General features: G+C 34.7%; 1 protein-coding gene across 1 annotated transcript; it reads left to right on the top strand.

The window, feature by feature from the left end:
* The first annotated feature begins 4413 nt into the window (after positions 1 to 4413).
* On the top strand, positions 4414 to 16640 carry LOC133326927 (uncharacterized). Its single transcript, XM_061535541.1, has 3 exons — positions 4414 to 4467; positions 8461 to 8836; positions 16036 to 16640. Exons 1-3 carry the CDS (start codon positions 4414 to 4416, stop codon positions 16638 to 16640), a joined length of 1035 nt encoding a protein of 344 aa, XP_061391525.1.
* Positions 16641 to 18502: the final 1862 nt, after the last annotated feature.

Genomic DNA, 18502 nt, shown 5'->3' with positions numbered 1-18502 from the left:
GCCCAAGAACCCCAAACTACCGAATAATGAGGGTACAGTTATATGGGGTCAATAAAAAACGGTAAATCCCAATATCTCCTATATTCAATATTAAACATTCAAAGAGTACTAACAATGTTTGTGTAAAATTTCAAAGTGCTATTTATACTCTACACAACTATGTTGTCAGGGTATTATAGCTTTGTGCAGACCCAAGAGTTTGTAACGCCGTGAAATATTGGGCCTAGGCCCACCTTTAAGCGTACCGATCGACATATCTCGACTAGCTGAGTCGATCTAGACATGTGTGTCCGTCCGTCTGTCCATTGTAAACACGATACAGGCCACAGTTATGAATCAATCTTCATGAAATTTTGCATGTAGGATGGGTTCTGGCCAATGAAGATCCTTATTGTTTTTGTTGAAGATCGGTTAATATTTAGGGGTTGAAATGGACCAAAAACTTTATTTTGTCTGATTTTCTGGGGCCTCCGAAAGCCTCAAATATGGCCCCAACATCGCGAAATTTTACATGGAGAAAGGGATCGGGCCAAAGAATAAACAAGTCTGATTTTATAAAGATCGGTCAATAATTAACGGGTCAAATGGACCCTGACTTTTGTGTGAAAAATTAAAAAAAAATGTATTCTATGGCGTATATGTTTACCCCTGAAGGTCAAAGACCTGAGATGTCGATAGCATATTCAAGAGGAGTGGTTGACCTTTAAATTGATACCGATTATATTGTCGTATGTACTCGGATGCGGGAAATTATTTAGTAACCCATTACCAAACATGAAGGCAGAAAAATAGCGCGGATCGCTTTGAAATTTTTTCTGTTTATGGTCAAGGACAACGCCTATAATTTTCCGTGATTATCAGATAATAATTTTGTAACCCATTTTTTGTATTTTTCGAACATTTATAGGCCACAATTATAAGCCGAACATCACTACAAATTTTTTCTATTTATGGTCAAGGACAACGCCTATAATTTTCGGTGATTATCAGATAATAATTTTGGGATGACACAATTATAAGCCGAACATCACTACCCAGGCTCGGAGTAAACATCCGCAGAAATTTAGAACTCCGTGGTAGTTGTTTAGGGTATCGTATGGTCGGCCCCATCCGACTATACTGCTCCGCTCACTGGTTTTAATATTGCGAACTCTATCGTAATTTCAACAGACAGGCTGGCGCAAATACACCTTATTCGACATAAAATTAGGGTATCCAGTGATTTTTTCAAGGTGTTGTAAAAGGAATTACAAAATTAATATGCTCTCCACCTTATCGGCGGGGAGATATAAAGTCAGAAACAATTCTGCTTAAACAAGTGAAACTTAATTAATAGAAAACAAAAGACTTAAGAAACAAACATGAAGGCATTCTTATTGGAACAATAACAAGAACATTTGCCAGAGAATTTAAAATCAATATAGAACAATGAATTTATAGTTTCGACCCATGACCCATTTCATTTGATACCATATAGAAATTTCAAAATCTTTTGTATTTTATTTTTTTTTAATTTTCATTGAAATAAATATTTGTTACAAACAATGGTCAATCTGTTAACAGATTTGGCAATGAATAATTTATTTTAACTGTAATCATTTGAAATATTAGATATTTTGAAGTCATTATAATGAAAACTAAGTGATTTGTGGTGTATTCAAGGGCCCACACAATTAGCGGCACACGAAAACAATGCGAAATATGCTGGCATTTAGTTTTCTTTTTAATTGTTTATTTTCTTGTCTTGGGTTTCTTCTTTTTCTCTGTCAAGCTTTTAAGCAATGTGCGAATATTTAGTTTGGTGTGTGTGTGACTGTTATTTTGCATGTTGTAAGAAACGAAATCAAAACAAAGAAATGTCAAATTCCACGAACATCAAAAGTGACCGTTATTTTAATGATAATTTTTTTTCACCATCTTCCATTTTTGGGTGACTGACTAATGACACCAGTTAAGAGGGTATTTTTTCGTTTATTATTATTTTTTTTTTTTTTGAAAAATAATATATTTTTTGTTTTGGATAGGTCATGGGAGCAAATAGAGAAAGCTTCTTTGTGTATTAATAATTGGCTTTGTTGTTAACCAAAATTCTGTTATAGCTAAAGTCGAATTCATAGGATTTTAATATTTGGTTAATATATTCACGGTATTCAGGCCTATTGAAACTACGCTCATCTTGAGCGACCCACATGTCAATTCTCGTTTGTATGAGACTTTGGTTTGTATGGGATATTCCGTTAAAAAGTGAAATTGTTACAGAAAAAAAAATTAAATTCACTAAAAAACATGTAGTGGAATTCAAAAAATTCCAAAATATGAAACTCTTGATTGATTTCCAAAAATCATTTTATTGACAAAAATAAAACGTTTCAGATGGATTTATGATATTTTCCTTTAGAAATAGAAACTGAACATCTAAGTCGTTCAACATAGTTTAAGGTGCGGTAGTGTTTGCGTTTGTGTGCGTTTTCATTCACTGATCTTTTCAAACCAAATTCATCGAAGACGATCATGTTGAGAGAAAAAAAGTGAAATTTTAGTGTTTATCACTTCTTTTTTACATTAACACGTAAGTTATGTCACTGTGGCGGTGTGTCGGATTAATCAGATCTGAATATTATTACACAATACTCATGGGGTGTGAAAAACGAAAACAATAACAAAGAAAGAAGATGGAACCATCAAGAAACCAGGAGGCTAGACATTGAGTAATGTTCGCTCTCACAATTGTGGCAGCGATAATAAAAGTAAATCATTGTTCATAATGTCTAAATAAAATATTTACAAATTAAATTATAATATTGCGGATTTTCGCATAAACTTTCATTGTTTGTTTAAGGTGGAAGTTGTTATTTTATTTACATTTTGACCTGACTGAGATAATTTGACAAAAAACAAATAATTTGTTATATTTTTTTTCGTTTGCATAATAATTGCCATAATGTTGCTGGAAATGAAAACATTTCAGTAAGGGTCACACGGTGGAATTTAAATTTTTTTTAAATAATTTTTTTCTATGAATTTCTATGGAAACATTATAGGGTTTATTATGTGCTGTATATTTAATCTGAATCGGTTCTGATTATGACTTATCATAGTAGTTATATGAAATGCAAGCACCAAGTACTATCTGCCAGTAGAATTCAAGAGACTTTAATTTGTGTTCGACAGATGTCAAAAAATTTGAACTATGAGATCCAATGATTTTTTTAATGTGGAAAAGTTTGAAATTACGATGATAACTGTGCCCCAGATTTCAATTGTAAAGCAGTAAACAAATACCAAAGTCGGGCGCCACCCAATATATAATCCTTATTTAAAACTTTACACTCGCCTTACAAGATTCAATTCGACAAAATTATTTAAAAAATCCCCCCTGGTTTGTCTATGACACAATTCTTTAAAAAATGGGTCTATAGATGTTTGAGAAATGTCTTTCAAAATCTACGCTTAATGTAGAAAGCACTTTATATCCTCCACCATAAGGACGAATATATATTAAATTTGTCATTGCGTTTGCTACACCTCGAAAGATTGGTCGGAGACTCGATTATATATATATATATATATATATATATACATGGGGAATTCCCATTAAATAGAAAATTTGCATACCAAAAATTTTCAATATTGGCCCAAGTTTCCTGGTAGGCTCCATAAAATGGTACCCACTATCATTCGGTATTTTTGGGTCGGCTTTGCCCCTTTTTTAACCGAATTGACTCGAATTTGAAATCATAGGTTTTCATTATATGTCAATTTCCTACCAAAAATTATGAATATCGATTAAAGTTTTCGTATAGCTTTCACATAACAAGATCACAAATTTTCGGTAAATTGACGGCCGTACCACCACATCATCAATATTATTAATCATCAATTTTTTTACCGAATTAACTCATCGATGTGGCATGTCGGATTGCTCTTCAATAAAAAAATGTTTTTATTTTATTTTAAAATATCCCCCTTAAAATGTGCCGTTTGTTGGATATATATGTTGAATATCCTACCCCAGTTTCCCAGCCTGTGTGCACAGCCATGGATGAGGGTATAACAAGTTCGGCCCATGCTGACCTTAACTATGTTTTTACTATTTGAGATGAAATTTATAGTCTAATCGAATTGGGAATATTTTTGTAAATTATATCCTTATTCGATTCCTCATTTAAAAGATTCTATCCAAATTTTACACAATCGGTCGTAATCATTTTAACATATTTTAATATTCGAATTGAGAATTCTATCCGTCCACTCCTTTAGTTACCTCCCCTACTATGCAGATTCGTTTAATGCCAATAAAATTTCCAAAAATATAGGACGAAAAAAATCCAGATGAAAAAGAATTTCATTCTCAAAAAGCGTAATGCTAAATTACAGCCACGTCTGTTGGAAAATGCAGATAATACCTAAAAAATGGTAATACCCTACACAACTGTCACGAGCCTGTTTTGCATGCAGAAAAACAGGGTGAGATGAAAAAACTGCAACCAACTTCAGACTGCTGTCATTTCTAAGCCACTCGTCCGAATTGTTTACAAGCGTACAACAGGATTTTCCAGAAAAAAGTTATTCTTGATGGAACAGAAAGAGAATAGACTGAAAAGAGCTAAAGAGCATGGCCGAAAGTGGTGAACTGCCGAGTTTGGTTTTCCTTGATGAGAAAACATTCTTTGTCCAACATGGCCATCCTGAGTGCGAAAGTTGACGCGCCACCCAGTAATGGTTACGAAATGAGGTTCCTCGCTTCATTTCCAGCGCACAATGCTCACCAACATCTCCTGATACCAATCCGTTGGACTATTGTGTCTGGAGTATTTTGGAAAGCAAGGTTGGCACTAAAGAATACCAAAGTGTCGATCACCTCAAGCAAGCGATTCGCCGGGAATAGGCCAAAATACCGCAGAATAACAATCGGGTAGCGATTGTTGCTCTACGGCCAATAAAACTATTAGCTGTTTGAAGGCCATAATTCGCGCCATAGGTGACCAATGCGAACAAATCTAAACTTATTCTAAAATTTGACGTTATTTCCGACATTTTTACTTTCATTCGATAAAATTAAAAAAAAAATGTTAAAAATATGGCGCTTGACTTCGTTGCAGTTATTTTATCTCACCCTGTATATTCCGAGTCTGGGCATTTTTCGATATTTGCACTCTCCTGAACATTTAAATCATAAGATTCCAATTTTATTATTTTACACACAAATATCATGGCTTAGTTAACCCCCCCAAAATATTGAAAAGAGACATTTTCAATAGTGGACCCGATTCCCGTGTGCAGATTAGAAAACCTGACAAAAATAACATTTTCATTCTATTTCATTCCCTATATATCATCTGATCAATACCGAAAGACCTTGACCCAAACCCAAACTTCATATAAAATTCCATAGCGATGATGGGTTATTTTATAACCCATTACCACCGCCCTCTAGTGTGGTAATGGGTTATAAAATAATATCAGAATACGTTGACACCAGTAACTATTTTAGTATAACTCCCATATCCGGGCAAATACATCACTATAATTAGTATCAATTGAAAGGGTCTATGCCCTTCAGAAGCCATAGAATAGAAAATTTTGAAATTTTTTATACAAAAGGTATTCATTTGACCCGCTACATAACAATCATGCTTATTCCATGGGCAGACACCTTTCTCATGATGTTCGGGTCATAATTGATCGGAATACCAAAAGGACCAATATTTCGCGGCGTTTTTAACATCCAAGGGTCTAGATTGTCAAATTAACACTAGATTGCCGAAGGCGGTCATTTTGAACCGCTTTTCAATTTCAATTAAAAAACCAGTGAGGAAAGTTCAAAAGTCGGACGGGGCCGACTATATGATACCCTTCACCACTATGGGTACATGCAAGATATGTTAATATCTACAATATCCTGTAGATATAGACATTTCGCATACATCAGTCGGGACCTAATTCAGTACTCTGTGTAAAATTTTGCTTCAATCGGACCAATATTGGGAGTTTGGTGCACAATTTACCTTAAATATCTAAATCTGAACCGATATCAACAAAACTTCGCATTCATCAATGACCTAATTTAGTACGCGGTGCAAAATTTTGTCTCAATCGGATAAATATTGGCAGTATGTTGCTCCATTTACATAAAATCGGACGAAACTATATATAGCATATTTAGATATAAATCTGAACCGATTCCAACAAAATTTGTCATACATCAGTCGGGACCTAATTCAGTACTCTGTGCACAATATTGCTTTAGTCGGACCACTATTGGGAGGATCATAAATGCGATCTGTACTTTGTTAACAAAAATACATGGACGGACGGACGGACATGCATATATCGACTCAGAAAGTGATTCTATGCATATTCACAAAAGGAACCATGGGTATATCTCGATTATTTTTGCCTGTTACATACATATGCACAACGACACAATACCCTGTACCACAGTGCGGTGAAGGGTATAAAAAGGTGGTTATAAGGGGACCACCCCTAAAAGGAGGCGAATATTAGTAATTTTTAGGAGGGAGGTTTGTTACCATATACGACTACAAAAAACCAAATTACAAAGAATTTGGTTGAAAAACGCGTTCAAGAACCCCAAAATACCGAAAATTGGGGGTACCCTTATACGGGGGTACCCGAAAAAGTGGACCTATATTTATTATTTTTAGTGGAGATATTTGCTACCTAATAAGAACTCGATGTACTAAATTAAAGTCAATTCGGTCGAAAAATACGATCAGAACCCCCAATAATTTGGGAGTACCGTTATATGGGGACTACCAGAAAAACTGGAACTATATTTATAATTTTTAGTGGAATAATTTGGTACACAATAAGAACCGAATGTACAAAATTTCAGAGAATTCAGTTATAAAACGAGCCCAAGAACCCCAAAATACCGAAAACTGGGGGTACCTATATATAAGGGCTACCCGAAAAAATGGACCTATATTTATAATTTTTTGTGGGGACATTTAGTACCCAATAAGAACCCAATGTACCAAATTTCAGCGTATTCGGTTGAAAAACGCGCTCAAGAACCCCAAAATACCGAAAATTGGGGGGTACCCTTATATGGGAGCTATGCCTAAACGTGGACCGATTTTCTCCAATTTCAATAGGGTTCGACCGTGGGCCAATTAAGTGACCTGTGCCAAATTTCATCCAGATGCGACCTGTACTTTGTTAACAAAAATACATGGACGGACGGACGGACAGACGGACATGCATAAACCGACTCAGAAAGTGATTCTATGCATATTCTCAAAAGGAACCATGGGTCTATCTCGATTATTTTTGCCTGTTACAAACATATGCACAAATACATAATACCCTGTACCACAGTGTGGTGAAGGGTATAAAAACAACTGTGCATATATCCACACTTTTTAAAATTTGGTGACTTTTTGTACCACATAGAATTACGTTTATTATAAAAAAAGTCACCTAATTTAAAAAAGTGTCAATATATGCACAGTTGTTTTTGTACTTGAAATTGAAAAGCGGTAAAAATGACCGCCTTCGGCAATCTAGTGTTAAAATCATGTTGATGGAAAAGCGCTCCACGTTCATTAAAATTTCTTAAAATGGGGCGTGTCCTGTATATATCAAAACATGGAACTATAGTGAAATAAAAATATTCTGCGAATCTATGAAGGAGACCGGAATATACAATTAACAATTGTGACCTATATATCCGACTTTCAGCACTAACCATCAGAGGAGTATGGGCACATTTTCAGAGCTCTATCTTAATTATTGTAATCTATATTGGAGTAGTGATGGATAGACGTACATTGCTAAACCGATATGTAATATTAATCTGGTCCAGAATATATGTATATACATTTTATATTTCGAGGTATTGCAAAACGAATGACAAATTAATTATACGCACCATCATATGGTGAAGTATATACAAATTATAAATCGCATGAGTCTCATGTTTGAATTAAATGTTAGATTTTTCACATTATTCCCTGACTTTTAAAATCCGACTCCACAGACTTCATATAAAACTGAACTAACACATTGTGGGGGTATTTTTCTGCCCGTAACGGCGATTTATACCTTCCAACTAGTTTTCATATGACTTCAATTCGACTATTTTTATCCATGATAATTTTAAAAATAGCCAAGTTTTAAACGAACTGCTCAGCACATGGCGAAATTAAAAATGACCTGCTTCATAATGTTTGAAGTTCATATTTTGTATTTTAATATGTAGCAATATTGGATGTTTGCTCTTAAGCGTTTTCATTATTTTTTGTAATTTTTTACTTAAAATGTTCGAACGTATAAATCTCGTTCGGCTGTTGTTTGTTTTATCCACACATGTATATATTTACATATTTAATAAATATTTTAATGTCATTTTTTGGCATTTCATCGCATAGTCTTGCTGCTATTTATTTTGTTGTTTTCTCCATTTCATTGTTTGTTTTGTTTTTCCCCCGACAGATGATGGTGATAACGAAATCCCGAATTCATCAACTATTTCTATTAACCTTGGCCATTTGTTGTCTAACAACAGCGGTAAATTGTGGCAAAATAACAACAAATACTAAAACAAAAGCCGTTACCGAAACTGGAGACGATGTAACAACAACGACGACGGCCAAGTCGGAAGTTGCTGCCGCAAACACTGATGCTGGCGATGGTGAACAAGACTCCGGCGAAGATGATGATGACGACGATGATGCTGCTGAAAAAAATGCTGTACAATCGTCGGACGAATCTCTGTTTAGTGTCTGGGGCATTGTCAGAGGTGTTTTAAATTGGATTAAAGATGACATATCGGCTGGTCTGTTTGGAGCGGACGATGATGTTGCAGCAGGTAAATTTTGATTTCTTTATTCTGTCGAAATAGTTGTTCCGTTGAAAAAGTAATTAGGCCTTGTTTATTTTTTTATGAGTATCGGTTATTTATTTAATAAAAATAAAAGGTTTATATGTCTTATTTACAACATACATAGATATGTCGATAGGCATGTTATTGTTGTTTAAAACAAATCACATTAGTTATTGTTTAACAATTTAGAGTTTATTTCTAAGAGAAATTCAACATTACGTTGAGTTTTATTAATTGCGAGATATTCTTTTTTTATTGCTTCCCACTTTTTGTTTTTGCTCATTTGCTGACTTGTGGCAATAGAAAAAACTGCCGTGGATGGGCCCGATGTAGCGTCATCACGCGTATGGGGTATTGTTAGAGGTATTTGGAATTGGATTAAAGCTGATATTTCGGCGGGACTTTTTAGTGCCGATGATGACACGGCCACTTCCGTAACTGCAGGTAAACTTTTATGATTTTTTTGTGTAGATTTTAGATTTTGAATCAGATTTTTGGTAATTGAAAATTTAATTTCCGCTTTAATTTGTAATATTAATATTATGTAAGCGTAAAATAATAGGATTGTAAATTTCTAAAATGGCAAATGATAGAGAAAAATATTTGATCGAATAAAAGAGATCAAGACAACGTTTTGAAAGGAAATATTAAAAAGAAACCAAATTTTTTAAGGTCTGCCGGACCAAACTTTTTATACCCTCCATTATGGGGTGGACATTCAAAGGTCAAGGGACAGGCGAAATTGGTTGCTATAACCAAATTTGTTATAAACAAATAAAATTATAAATAAATATATAACCAGTGAGCGGAGCAGTATGATACCCTACACAACTTCCACGAAAAACTAACTTTCTGTGGATCTATATTCTGAGCTTGTGCAATATTTCGCTATATTTGAACCATCTGGACCAACTAGAGGCCGACAATTATTACTAATGTTCAGTACAGACCTTCTAATTACTTGTCCAGATTCCCTTCCCTTGTGTTGTGATGTTCTTATTCCCATTGGAGCCTATAGATCGACTCGAAAAAACACAAACATATTAAGTTTTCGGTCCACTTCATAACACTATAATTATCTGATCGTCACCGAAAATTTAAGGCGTTATCCTTGACCATAACTGAAACTTCATGGAACATTTTAAAGCGATCAGTGCTATATGTCCGACCTCTAGTGTGGTAAAGGGTTACTAAATAATATCTGAATACATAAGCACCTGTAAATGTTTAAGTGTAACTCCCACATCTGAGTACATACGACCATATAATTGGTATCAATTTAATGGTCAGCCACTGCCCTTGAATATACCAACAACTTTTCGGGTCTATGTCCTTCAGGGGTAAATCTATACGCTATAGAATAAAAATGTTGTAATTTTTCACACAAAAGTCAGGGTTCATTTGACCCGCTAAATATTGACCGATCCTTATCAAAACAGGCAAGCTTATTCTTTGACCCGATCCCCTTCTCTATGTAAAAATTCGCGATGTTTGGGTCATAATTGCGGCCTCTAGAGCGACCAGAAAAAAATTAAGTATTTGGTCCATATCATTCCCCAAATATTATCCGACCTTTACCAGAAACAATAGGGGTCTTCATTGGCCAGAACCCATCCTACATGCAAAACTTCGTGATGATTGGTCCATAACTGTGGCCTGTATCGTGTTTACAAGATATAATGGACATACGGACGGACGGATACACATGTCTAGATCGACTCAGCTAGTCTAGATATGACGATCGGTATACTTAAAGATGGGTCTAGGACCAATATTTCGCGGCGTTACAAACTCTTGGGTCTGCACAAAGCTATAATACCCTGACAACATAGTTGTGTAGGGTATAAAAATAGAGTAGAATCTTTATACCAGAATTTTTATACAGAACTTATACCGTCTTCATAACCGACATGCTACTAAAAACGGTGTCGTTATAAACGATTTCGGCTGTACCTAACCGAACATATTGTGACTTTTATATGACCACTATATCATATTAAAATGGTGCCAAGATACTACGGCTAGGATCATCAACCTGCCTGAATTTGGATTCATATTTAACTGGAGGTTTATCTAAATATCGACCGGTTATTATAATTTCTGATAGAAATATTGGATATCAAATCCAATCAGACCTCAAAATATCAAATTAGAGTCAACTGGGTTAAAAAAAAACTCCAAAGTAATCAATATAATGAATGTATGGGTGTACCAATATATAGGGACTATATTAGATCATGGACTAACATTGGATATTTCTAGGTACCTAATCATTACCAAAAATATATAATAATTGAAAAACGCATCAGAAATCGTCAAAATATCGAAAGTATGAGGGTTATCGTAATATAGATGGTCATATTGATAGTTTTTGGAGGGAGGATTTGCAAGCCAATATTGAAATTTTTCGATAAGAAGAATTAATATCAATGTTTTGGTTGGTAGACTTTCTATTGGATGGTAGGGTAGTAAATCTACCCACCAAAGCTGATCTAAATAGGTTCAAATTTTAGGTTAGTCTCCATATAACAATTCCTCTCTAATTTCGATTTTTGAATTGATCTCATATGTATCATATGTAGGAGTGTCTGTATGGAGGAATCGTTAAAAAGTGGACCAATATTGATCAATTTGTGTAGGAAAATTGATGAGAACCCAAAGTACCAATTTAGAGCCATCCCGGTTGAAAATCATGTCCAGACTCCCCAAAATCAAAATTATGGAGGACCTAAAAATGGGCCAATTTCGATCATTTTTAATAAGAAGTTTTGCCATAAAGTCCGTTATATGAAACTTCGGCCAATATTGATAATTTATAAATGAAAGATTTACAACTCAATGAGAATGTTTGCAGACCAATTTTAATAATTGTGGCAGGATGATTTGCTATCCAAAAACTTAGATCGAATTCGCATAAATAACGTATTCGATCCAAATAATTTAGGAGTTTGGTGCACCATTTACTTAAAAGCGGACAAAAGTATATATGGGAGCTTTATCTAAATCTGAACCGATTTTAAACGAAACTTGCCAGATAATAATTTATATTAATTTCAGTACATTGTACAAAATTGTGTGCCAATCGGACAAACTATGGGTGTTTAGTGTACAATTTACTAAAAATCGGAAAAAAATATGTGGTAGCTATATCTAAATCTGAAACAATTTTCACGAAACTCAGCACATATCATTTTAGACATTATTCAGTGCGCTATGAGAAATATCGTCCGAATCGAAAGAAATATAGGGGCTTGGTGCACTATTTACATTTGTTGATATAATTCGAATCTACACTGATTAAAGAATGTCTCTACACAATTTCAAGTGAAAATCTCAAGAACTCTTATATGGGGGCTATATCAAAACATGGACCGATATTGTCAATTTTAAATACCAAAATTTCAAAGCTCTATCTTGTATATTGCGATATTGTGATTTCAACAGAGAATTTCATTCTGATCTAGAATATACATATATACTTTATGGGGTATCCGATGAATATTTCATGTTGTTGCAAATGGAATGACAGATTTAATATGAACTCCACCTCGGATATTTCTCATCGAAAAACATTCTATATATTTAAGAGTCTTTGAAGGTACATTTTTAGAATAGTTATTCGTTCAAAAATAAAAAAGTAAATAAAAACCAGTGAGCGGAGCAGTATAGTGGGACGGGGCCGACCATATGATGCCCTACACAGCTTCCACGAAAATCTAACTTTCTGTGGCAATATTTCCCGATATTTGCACACTCTTAACCGATTAGAGGTCAACCAATATTACTAATATTCAGTACAACCCTTCTAATTTCTTGGCAGTATTCCCTTCGCCCTGGGTTGTGTTGCGATGTTTGGCTTTCAATTGTGGCCTATAGATCGACTCGAAAAAAATATAAAAAATTAAATTCTCAGTCCAGTTCATCCCAAAATTATTATCTGATCATCACCGAATATTATAGGCGTTGTCCTTGGCCATACATGGATCCTCATGGAAAATTTCAAAGCGATCAGAGCTATATTTCCGGCCTCTAGTGAGATAATGGGTTAATATATAATATCTGAATACGTAAGCACCTGTAAATATTTAAGTGTAACTCCCACATCCGAGTACATACAACCATATAATTTGTATAAATATAATTTGTATAAATATAAATGTCAACCACTCCTCTTGATATTCTATCAACTTCTAGGGTCAATGTCCCTCAGGAGTAAATATATACGCCATAGAATACAAATTTTGTCATTTTTCACACAAAAGTCAGGGTCCATTTGACCCGCTTAATATGACCAATCTTTATTAAAAGAGGCATGATTATTTTTTGGCCCGATTCCCTTCTCCATGTAAAAATTCGCGATGTTCGGACCATAATTGCGGCCTTTGGAGCGACCAGAAAAACTGACAAAAATTAGGTATTTGGTCCATTTCATCCCCTAAGTATTAGCCGATCTTTACCAAAAACAATAGGGGTCTTCATTGGTCCATAAGTGTGGCCTGTATCGTGTTTACAAATTATAATGGACAGACAGACGGACGGACACACATGTATAGACCGACATATGACGATCGGTATACTTGAAGGTGGGTCTAGGACCAATATTTCACGGCGTTACAAACTCTTGGGCCTGCACAAAGCTATAATACCCTGACAACGTAGTTGTGTAGGGTATAAATAGATAAACAAATAAAGATTCGGGATAACCCTTGATATGGATTTTTTCAATTTATTTTAAAACTTGATACCAGTTGATATCAATTCGAGTTTGAAAAATGTAAATGGCATGATGCGTGCTCTTGAAATTTTATTTGCTGGCAAAGAAAGCATTAATACTTTCACTATTACAGTACTAATAATAATGACGTCATAAAATTATATGAATCATAGCCAACGAAAAATACCCCCAATCATTTCATGGAAAATATCCATAATAGGCCTTGTTCAAATTTGGCAATGATTATTAAACATTGCCAAATTGTTAACTTTCCATAATGCCTATTAGCTAGAAATAAACAAAAAATCAAGAGCGGATTCAAGTTCATTTTACACTTCTTCGTTTCATTTCTTTTTCTATGACTTCAATTTCACTTTCATTGTCCAGACACTATTCGTTTGTGGAATGACTTGAAAAAAACAAACCGAAGCCTCTTTGTTGAGTTAAGAAACGCATGACTTATTTTCATCTCATGTAGCTGGTTTGGCATTCTGCCATCAGTTGCCATGATTTTGAGTAGTTGAAATTTTGCCTCGGTTTTAACAGAGTCTATTGAAATTGAGTAATGTTGAATCACTGCCATGTAATGTGGTTAATAGATAATAGCATTACAAAGTAGCGATGAAAGGTGTGTTTCATGCCCAACACAAAAATAAAAATATTTTTCATGTGAAATGCCAAATATTTGGTAAAATTTTAATTTTCATAAAACTTAACACATCATAGTAAAAGGTAAATAAATAAGTCTGTAGTTAGATGTGAATGAACTTTGATGAGATATTGAGACCAATATCAGGTTAATTTCAGTCTCTAATTATAGTCTAACACTTTAGAAATACATCACATGTAACCTAGGCATCCCTATTCGTTCCACATATTCTTGTAATCAGGTTATCTATACTAATAAAAGAGTGAAGTGATTGACTGACTGACAGATTTAACGATTCATCAACGCCCAGACGAAACGGCTGAAGCTAGAATCTTAAAATTTTGGGTGAGGGTCACTCTTGGTCCAAATGTGACAGATAAGGCTGGGTTTTTGGAAATTCGTACTAGAAAGGCACGAAAGGTACTAAATGTGATACCATTTGTATTTGGCGAACCGTTGGAGCTAGAAATCTGAAATTTGGTTGAGGGTCACTCTTGGTCCAAAGGTGACAGATAAGGCTGGGTTTTTGGAAATTCGTACTAGAACGGTACGAAAAGTACTAAATGTGATACCATTTATATTTGGCGAACCGGTGGAGATGTACCAAAGGGTTTTTGAACATTCGAACTATAACTATGCGAAAAGTACGAAAATGTACTAAATTTGGTACAATTCTGTGGCATGGAACGAATAGTGTTTGCAAACTTGAAATTTGGAGTGTGAATTAAGGTTGAGAAGTAGGGTCAATTTATGGAGATGGTTTTGAAAACGTGTTCTCATGTGTACGAAAAGTATGGTACTATATTTGGTACAAATTTAATTTGGAGAGACAAATCGAGCTGGAGTCCTGGAATTTGAAATTAAAATTACCGTCGGAGTGTAGGATTGGGTTATAAACGTACTTTTGGAAATTTGTAACTTATGTGTACGAAACATACTAAATCGTACTATAATGGGTACAGTTGGGATTTGGGTGATCCTATAGAGCGGGAACAATGAAATTTGGAGTCAGGATCCCTGTAGGGGTGTGGGATTGGGGTCAGGATTCATTTTAAGAAAATAATACTTATGGGTACTAAATGGTTCTAAATTTGGTACAATTTGAGTTTTAAATGAACCAATAGAGCTAGAATCATGAAATTTGGAGTCAGAATCTCTGTTGAGGTGTAAGATTGATATATGTAGGAAGTTTTAGAAATGTGTACTAAATTTGGTACAATTTGAATTGTGAGTGAACCAGTATAGTTGGAATCCTGAAACTTGGATTTGTGATCACCGTGGAGGTGTAGAATTAGGGTGGAGGTGTAGAATTTTGGAAATTGGTACTACTATGTACTAAATTTAGTACAATTTGAATTGTGGGTGAACCGATAGATTTGGAATCCTGAAGCTTATATTTTGGATCACTGTGGTGGTGTAGGTTTGGGGTAAGTAAGAGGTTTTGAAAATTCATACCACTGTGTACTAAATTTGGTACAATTTGAATTGTGGGTGAACCTATGAAGTTGGAATCCTGAAACTTGGATTTAGAATCACTGTCGGTGTGTAGGTTTAGAGCTCGAATCATGAAATTTGGTACTAAATGGGACTCAAATTTAATTTATGGTCGATATTAATGTGTGGATTGTTTTTTCTGACATATGCAGTTTTCTCTGAAAATAAAATAATATGTTAATACATTTTTAAATATTTCCTACATTTCCTACAATCGATAAAAAAAATAATAGTATGGTTCTAATAATTTCAACACGTTCTTAACCATATATTATGTAATGACAAACTAAACGCCATTAAAAAAAATAATTTCATTTTCCATTACAGAAGGACGTTCCGATGGCAGCGTACAAGGTCGTACATTTGGCAAAATTCGTCGTCTACAAATGGCTCTCATACCCATTATCTTCAAATTTGGTGTCCTCACTGCCATGGTGGCTTTCCTAGTGGGCATCGGCTTAAAGACTCTCTTCCTTGTCAAGGTTCTCTTGGCCATGAATGCTTTGGCCCTCCTGGCTAAATTCTTTACCCTGAAAGCTAATATTCTACCACAAATTCAATATTCAGCTCCACCACCATCATGGAATCATCATGTTGAATATTCGGCTGCACCAAGTTGGGGTTGGTCGCCATCATCATCGGCCGGTTGGTCTTCGGCTCCAGTTCACGAACACGAACATCATTCAGAGCATCCCAGTAAGGAAATTCATTTACACATTCATGGTGCTGCATCACAACCCAAGGCAGATACTTATACCGCATACGTAGCAAGTCCATCACCAGCAACCGGTAACAGTTGGCAACGCAGTGATCCCTACAGTGCCTATGAACCGGTGTCACATCAAACCGGTAATGATCTGACAGTCGATGCGACACAATCGATACCGGTTAGTGTGCATGCCGATGTACCGGCAAATCATCGAATGTTTTAGTTGAAAACATAAGGAGAGTACACACTAAACAACATGGATGTCAGTCAGCGAATTTTTAGAAAACTTACATGAAATCTATAATTAAAATAATTATTGAATAACGAAAATTAAATTTCTTCACCTACCTTTTGAATACAAAGATAAAAAGTTTATATGACTGTCATTCGTTTTCGTTGGTGTGTATTGTACCATAGGACCAAAATGTAAATCATAAGCTTTTTTGTGATTTTCAACGAACTAAATATGTAGTCACTTGGAATTATTTTTTTTAAACAATGAACTTAGGAATGATAACAGGGACAACTTTATCTCAAAGTGTGTTTTTGTTTAGGTTAATTAAATTTATGAAACAAAAAATATTTTTTTTATTGTAAATACTTATAAGCCTATTTATAAATTTATTTCTATTATAAATCTATTGTAATTTATTTCATTTATTTTAGTATAAAGAATAATAGAATAAATAAAGCATAAAACAACAAAATATAAAATATTTTATTTATCTTAGTATCACAGAGAAATATATATATTTTTTTTAATTGACGGTTGTAGTGAGTAGTAATTGGTAATTTTAGATTTCAGAAAAATAATTAGTAAACAGGGTTATCCATTTTGTAGCTTCAAAAGTAAACTCCACACGTAATGCTGCTAGCTTTGCTCTTTATACCCTTCACCACACTGTGGTACATGGTATTATGCCTTTGTGCATATGTTTGTAACAGACAAAAGGAAACGTGATAGACACATGGTTCCTTTTGAGAATATGCATAGAATCACTTTCTAAGTCGATTTATGCATGTCCGTCCGTCCGTCTGTCTGTGCATGTTAAATTGTAAACAAAGTACAGGTCGCATTTATGATCCGAATTGGATGAAATTTGGCATAGGTCACTTATTCGGCCCAAGGACGAACCCTATTGAAATTGGGAAAAATCGGTTCAGATTTAGATATAGCTCCCATATATATATATTTTACAGATTTAATGTAAACGGTCCCTATATATCTTTCGATTTGCACGAAATTTGGTACAGCCTAATCATTTAGGTCTATAATGATGTCTGCCAAGTTTCGAGAAAATCGGTCCAGATTTAGATATAGCTCCCATATATAGTTTTCATGATTTCATGTAAATGGTGGCCCAAAGTCCCTATATATCTTTCGATTTGCACGAAACTTGGCATAACGTACTGAATTGAGCCTAGAATGATGTCTGCCAAGTTTCGTGAAAATCGGTCCTGATTTAGATATAGCTCCCATATATAGTTTCGCCCGATTTCATATAAATGGTGCACCAAAGTCCCTATATATCCTTCGATTTGGACGAGATTTGGCACGAAATTTGGCATAACGTACTGAATTGAGCCTAGAGTGATGTCTGTCAAGTTTCGAGAAAATCGGTCCAGATTTAGATATAGCTCCCATATATAGTTTCGTCCGATTTCATGTAAATGGTGCCCCAAAGTCCCTATATATCTTTCGATTTGCACGAAATTTGGCGTAACGTACTGAATTGAGCCTAGAGTGATGTCTGCCTTGTTTCGTGAAAATCGGTCCAGATTTAGATATAGCTCTTTCGATTTGCACGAAATTTGGCATAACGTACTGCATTGAGCCTAGAGCGATGTCTGCCTTGTTTCGTGAAAATCGGTCCAGATTTAGATATAGCTCCCTTTTAATATAGATTTATTTTAAGTAATTGACGCACCAAGGAACCAATAGGCTGATAGGAACGAAACGTTCTGAAATTAGTATAACCTAACCTGTGACAAGTTTGTTTGAAATCGCTTAATATTTGGATAGAGCTTCCATATATATTTTCGCCCGATTTCAAGTAAATTGTTAGTCAGTTTGACATCAATTTT

This window comes from Musca vetustissima, unplaced genomic scaffold (assembly GCF_032173495.1).
Source record: "Musca vetustissima isolate MV318-11 ecotype Yass unplaced genomic scaffold, APGP_CSIRO_Mvet_v1 utg27727, whole genome shotgun sequence".
Lineage (NCBI taxonomy): Eukaryota > Metazoa > Arthropoda > Insecta > Diptera > Muscidae > Musca > Musca vetustissima.
Note: the sequence above shows the minus strand (reverse complement) of the source record. Positions and strands in the feature narration are given on the sequence as shown.